At 43.9% G+C, this 6,958-nt stretch overlaps 1 protein-coding gene across 1 annotated transcript in view; it reads right to left on the bottom strand.

Moving 5' to 3' along the window:
* Positions 1-6,958, bottom strand: part of LOC111538319 (serine/threonine-protein kinase MRCK beta) — an 84,334-nt gene that overhangs the window by 17,112 nt on the left and 60,264 nt on the right. Inside the window, exon 6 of the mRNA XM_026447497.2 lies at positions 1,252-1,345. Within this exon, the coding sequence (XP_026303282.2) occupies positions 1,252-1,345 (94 nt within the window). The remainder of the gene's footprint in view (positions 1-1,251; positions 1,346-6,958) is intronic.

Raw genomic sequence — 6,958 nt, 5'->3', positions numbered from 1 at the left:
TGCTCTGGTTATACCGTGACGGGGTGGTGTGCTCTGGTTATACTGTGACGGGGTGGTGTGGTCTGGTTATACTGTGACGGGGTGGTGTGGAGGTGAGGAGGGTAACCGTGCTCTGGTTGTACCATGACGGGGTGGGTGTGGTCTGGTTATACCGTGATGGGATGGAGTGGAGGTGATGAGGGCAACCCGTGCTCTGGTTATACCATGACGGGGTGGTATGGAGGTGAGGAGGGTAACCCATGTTCTGGTTCAGACCTGTTCTAGTCACTGGAAGACTGGAGTAGAGGACAGCACCCGCCTACCAATTAATCAATATGTGGTCAAGACTTTTAAAAATAAGAGACTGGCTTTGTGGAATGAAAATGAGCAAATTGCATTACTCCTTATAAAACGCTGTCAACTGAAGCCAGTGACATGGGTTCTTCTACTAATGCTTGAAAATCCACTAGTAGGAAAGAAAGGGATTGCTCTCTTTCGGAAAAGTATTGTATGTTAGACCTTATGATAAGTGTAGGTTTTAAAGAAGAAAAGACTCCAAACGTGTAAGAACAAAACTGCAACAGTGGCCACAGACGCAGTGAAAGCAGTTTGCTGGAAGCAGCTGCCAACAGGGTGTGGGCAGACCTGGGACTGCCCCCATCAGGCTACTCAGCCATGCTGCTGGTCTGTGTGGTGGAGACCACAGGGGCCTGTGGCCCGAGCCTGAGTCTCCTGGTGACAGCCGGTCCGGGGCAGCCTCTTATTCTCCCCTGCTGGTGGGAGTGCCAGCCGGCCCCGTAACACTGAGCACCACGATTCTGTTTCTAGGTCTACAACACCCACAGAGAGGAAACCCCTAGCAGGAAGTTACCTGCCCAAACACAAGTGAGAAGGTACGGTTACACGGTTAATGCCTGCCCACCCGACCAGCCTGGACAGGGCACTTTAAGGAAGAAGCAGAGAGTGCCCTCGATCTGCTATAGGACTGGCATGCTTTTAGCCACCTTGGGACTGAGGCAACCTGACAACTCCCATTCTGGAAGGCACACATATTACTTTCGTAAACATAAAAAGCAATAAAGATGCTTTCCAACTTCATTTTTATTTGGGAAACGAAACTCCCCAAATAGAAAATTTCAACTATCTCCAAAATTGATTCGTTTTTCTTATTAATGTACTTGGTTTCTTCATTGTACCTCAAATTGAAAACTTCCCTTCTAACTACAAGCCAAACCCAAAACCAAATGGAAAATCTCCAACAAAAATACCTACAGTTCCATCATCATTCATCTTCAAACATGATCCAAAGTCAGCCAGGCGGATATGACCATTCACGTCCAAAAGGACATTGTCAGGTTTAATGTCTCTGTTAGTAAAATAAATACACAAATTAACCATCTCCATGCAACACATCAGGTAGGTCAAAGCCCTTAACTCGTGGTGATCAGATGAAGAAATGCTAATATCCTCTTGTGAACAGCTGTCACCATCCAGTACAAATGCCTCTGTGTGACATTCATCTGGCACAATGGTGGCCGAAGTCATATCACTGCCCCTCATTTAGTCCCCAGTTACCTTGGCGAGGCCCTGTGACGATTCCTACTCGTCTGCCCACCCAGTTAATGAACCCCTCCTGAGCATCTCCTTGGTGCCAGGCACTGTTCTCCAGCCCACCCACCTATGCACATGACAACGCTGCCCCTGCCTTCATGAAGCCTGCACACAAACTGAGGTGTAGCAAACACAAATAGGCACTGCTATCTCAGGCAGGCTCACACGGTGCAAGCTCTATGCTGAGTACCATGGAAAACAGGAACGGGACAAGGGGACGGAGGGACACACACGTGGAGGGAGCTGGCTGGGGGCTGCCACACAGAGACGGCAGTGGCCAGACGAGGTCCAGGAGGCAGGTGGTGATCTGGGGGAAGACTGCTGCAAACCGCCCCATACCCCCAAAACTGCACTTTATAGATGAAGACATGGAAGCTGAGCCAACTGCCCACAGTTACAGAGCAGCACGTGCTGGAGCAGGAACACAAACACAGGTCTGTCCCACCAACGCCTGTTTCTGAACTACTTTCTGTGTGCTCCCAAACACACGTGCGGGTGCGGGGCACCTCAGAGCACGAACACTTTTTTCCGGCAGAATAAGCTTACGTGACTGAACAGTATGAATGCTAACAAACTCTAAAAACAAAGAAAGACATTCAGCAAAAGACAAGTACAAGCATGTTCCCAGCGGCACCACTTGTAGCAGCCAAAAGGCAGAAACAATCTAAATCTCCGCCTCCAAGAGAATGGATAAGTAAGCTAGGCTATACTCGTGTGATGGACACCACACCCCAATGAGAACAGATGGGTACCAACTACCCCAGCCACACGAATCAATCTCACACAAACATGGGCAGATGACAATTCTTACCTCAAAACCAGAAACAAAAACACAGAGCAAAAGAAACTCTAGCATATAACACTCCAAACTGAAATAAAATACCCTCAAATAAACATTCAGGAATCCAAAAAAGAAAACAAAACAAAATCACACAATCTCACACACACACACACACACACACACACGGCTAGGTGCAGTAGCTCACAAACTATAATCCCAGCACTTTGGGAGGCTGAGGCAAGAGAACTGCTTGAACCTCAGGAGGTGGAGGCTGTAGTGAGCTGTGATTGCACCACTGCACTCTAGCCTGGGCGACAGAGCAAGACCCTGTCTCAAAACACAAAAACAAACACACACACATACACACGCACAAACACGCACACGCACTCACTAGACAAAAGTGTGCAGAAAAGAAGAGCTGATTTAACTCAGGGAAGAAATAGAAGAAACATAAAATCTTATCAGAAATGAAGATCAAATTATAAGAGGTCTAAACAAGAATAAATTGAAACAAAAATCTAATGAAAAATTGAAGAAAGGGAAGAAAACATCTAGAAGAATAAAATGAGGTAAAGAAAGAAGGAAAAGCAGTCAGATAGGAAGCAGCCAGAGGCTGAAGTGGGAGACAGGCAAAGAAGGCCCAACAGGTGCATAACTGGAGTCCCTGAAAGAAATCAAAACAAAACATGACTAACATCTAACTACAATCCAAGAGAACTTTCCAAAAATTAAAAAAAAAAAAAAAAAAAAAAAAAACCTGAATCTAGAATGAGAGGGCCCATTAAAGATTAAAAAAAAAAAAAAGAAAATATCAACATCCTCTTTTTTGAAGCCAGCCAAGTTGATATTGATGTTCATATGATAAGAAAAGCCAGAAAAACCCTGAAGAGTGAGCTGTGATGGGGGGATCAGGCCCAGATGATTTCAAAACACACTACACAGCCTCCCTAATTAAAGCAGTGTGGTGATAGCTAGTGTGTGCAGAGGCAGAGAGAAAATGGAATAGAGTAGAATGTCTAGAAACCAACCAACTACATAAAGAAATCAAGTACAGGACAAAGATAATACAAATCACTGGGGCAAAGATAGACTTAAATAAGTAACTTGGTGGTGTGACAACTGGAGAGCCATTTAAAGATAAAATCAGGGCCGGGCACAGTGGCTCCTGTCATCCCATCACTTTGCGAGGCCGAGGTGGATGGATCACAAGGTCAGGAGATCGAGACCATCCTGGCTAACACAGTGAAACTCCGTCTCTACTAAAAATACAAAAAACTAGCCGGGCGAGGTGGCGGGCGCCTGTAGTCCCAGCTACTCGGGAGGCTGAGGCAGGAGAATGGCGTGAACCCGGAAGGCGGAGCTTGCAGTGAGCAGAGATCGTGCCACTGCACTCCAGCCTGGGCAACAGAGCGAGACTCTGTCTCAAAAAAAAAAACAAAAAACAAAAAAACCCCATAAAATTAGAACGCTTCCTTGTGCCATATGTAAGAACAAACCTGAAACAGTCCCAAAATCCACATGGAAAAGATTAAACTATATGAATGAAAAACTAAAAATACTGAAAAACAAAACAAAACAACTCCTCCCCCCCCCCCCCAAAAAAACCCAACACATGGGTTTTTTTTTTCTGGGGGTAAGATAAGGATTTCTCATTCAATTACATACAAAAATTTTAAAAAATCTGTGTGGCAAAAAACCACAATGAACCACATCAAAAAACAAATGGCAAACTGGGGAAAAATATTTGTAATATATATCACAGATAAAAGGCAAATACTTCTTTAAGAATTGGGGGAAAAAAGCCCAGAAATCCATAAGAAAAGGGTAAAACCCACGAAACAACTCACATAGGCATGCACACAAAAATACAAACATGATGGTCAACATCATGAGAAAGGTGAAAAAGAAAACTACAATTGTATACCATCTCTCACCCATCAGAGGGCAAAATACAGAAGTCTGAAAATACACGGTTGGCAAAGCTGCAAGGAAAGTGCATCCACTGCTGGTGGGAATACAAATCAGTGATCTTTATGGAGGGAAACTTAAAACATCAAATAAACCTACGTATGTATTTTATTTCTCTCTTGATTTAGTAACCCCACTTCCAGAGATTCACCCTAAAGGCCCACCACCAAAACAAAAACACCTTGCACAAGGATATTTATTTCTACATTTATAATTGCAAAATATTGGAAACTATCTAAACGTCCACTCTTAGGAGACTAGTTGAATAAACTATGGTAGTTACCTACAACGCAGTATTACGAAAACAAAAAAGAATGAAGAGCAGGCCGGGTGTGGTGGCTCAGGCCTGTAATCCTAGCACTTTGGAAGGCCAAGACAGGCAGATCGCCTGAGGTAGGGAATTCGAGACCAGCCTGACCAACATGGAGAAACCCCGTCTCTACTGAAAATACAAAATTAGCCGGGTGTGGGGGCGGACGCCTGTAATCCCAGCTACTCAGGCGGCTGAGGCAGGAGAATCACTTGAACCCAGGAGGCAGAGGTTGCGGTGAGCCGAGATCACACCACTACACTCCAGCCTGGGCAACAAGAGCGAAACTCTGTTTCAAAAAAAAAAAAGAATGAAGAGCTCCATGAATTGATATAGAATCATTTATAGGATACATCACTGAAGTTTTTAAAGATGCAAAGCACACATTTAGCATACCATCTTTTGCTTAACAAAGGAGAAACAAGAAAACGTCTGCACAGATGACAGCAGAAGACAGCAGACTGGCTACCGATTCTGGGTTTCCGGCGGAGGTGGGCAGGATAAGGAAGGGGAGACCGCTTCTCTGAGTACAACTTCATGCAGTTTTGGTGTTTTGGAAGCATGCTAACGTCCTACACAGTCAAAGAATAAAACTGAATCAACAAAGGCGGAAGGGAAGTCTAAAATGGAAAACTGATTCAAACCAATGAATCCAACTGTATTTCAAAAACAACAGTGAAGGGGCAGGTGGGGTTAAAACAAAACAAAACAAATCTAAGTGACTTATGAACACAGAATGACTGCAGGCGAGAGGTGCAGTCCCAATGAGATGGGGGAGAACCGCAAACAGACCCAGAACTCTTTTTGGCAGGTTTGTTTCTGTGACGGCATGGGCAGAGCAATTCTAAAGCTATTTCAGACACATCACAGGACAGAGCAAGCGAGTCCCTGTACCAACATTGCTGGGAGTCACAGTTTCAGTAGGAGGAAGACAAAAATCTGGAAAGGGAGGAAGCCAAGAAGTTAACTCGTGATTCCCAAGTATGTACAGGTAGACGCATGTGTCTATGAACGTGCATATACCTGTTACCACCTCTGTGCACTGAGGGGCCTAGAAGCAGACAACCCTATAGTAATGCGCATGCCCAGCACCCAGAACTTGGTCTTCAAAGCTGCTCCCCACTAAAAGGCCTTGAGCTCTTCTGAGAAACAATGGAGTAGGGATAGAAGGTATAGGATGACAGAAACTAAGGACATCCTCAAAAAGTGATAAGGCACAGTGCAAACACAGGAGTCAGCTAGAATGCCAAAAATGGGCCAATTTCAGCACAAAAATAACTAAGACAGTGAATTATAAACCACTGCGAGAAAAAAGGATCCATGTATCCATACTGATCATAAATAGACCAACAAGCAGGGAGAAGGGAGGTGCTTCCTTAGAGCAGAAAGCCGGATGATGACTGGCCAGCGTGCTGGGTCTGGAGTTTGTAAGTCCATTTGCAACTACGCAAAGACTGGTCCAGGCAAAAATCGTTAGCGGATCCTACATCTTGGGAGGAAATTTTAAAGAGGAAGAGGATATTTGCATGGTCTTAAAAGTATCTCCCCACAGGGAAAAAACTATATAGCAGAAAAATCTAACAAAATCTTAACTGGGTGATGAATTTGATCACCACTGAGGGGCTGATGGATATTGCATACCTCTGGATATGACACCCTGAGAAGGACACAGTATATTTACACACACATTCCAAGAGGAAGGAACACATCATCTCAATCTATCAGGAGAAAACATCAGACCAAGCGAAACTGAGAAGTCTTCTACTGAACAGGCAAGGGACACTGTATTCTCCAAACACATCAATGTTCTTCCAACGTGCCAATGTCATAACAAAGAAAGGATGAGGAACTATTCTAGATGAAAAGAGATTAAAGAAGACATGACAATGAAATGTCACATGTGATCCTGGACTGGATTCTGTCCTGGGGGAAGGAAATACTCTAAGAGATGCCCCTGGGTCAACTGATAAAATCTGAGCAAAGAGGATGAGATTAGGTATGAGTAGCATAAGTAAGAATTTAGGGGTAAATGCTCTTGGTACGTGCAGCTTATTCTTAGACGGGTCAGGAAAAATCTGTGTGTGTGTGTATACATGTGGCGGGGGGGAGTCTATAACAGGAGCCGAAATGTTAACAATAAGTGAATCTGATTAAAGGTATATGGGTGCTTTTTGTGCCATTCTTGCAACCCTTGTATAATAAGACTGAAACTTTTTAGGTTTGAAATTATTTGAAACATTATTTAAAAAGAAAACTTTTAAAAGAATACACATGTAATATGTGTGTTTTTTTTTTTTTTTTTTTTTTTG

The sequence above is a fragment of the Piliocolobus tephrosceles genome, chromosome 6 (genome assembly GCF_002776525.5).
Source record: "Piliocolobus tephrosceles isolate RC106 chromosome 6, ASM277652v3, whole genome shotgun sequence".
Lineage (NCBI taxonomy): Eukaryota > Metazoa > Chordata > Mammalia > Primates > Cercopithecidae > Piliocolobus > Piliocolobus tephrosceles.
The sequence above is the reverse complement of the archived record's forward strand: the minus strand, read 5'-3'. Positions and strand labels throughout refer to the sequence as shown.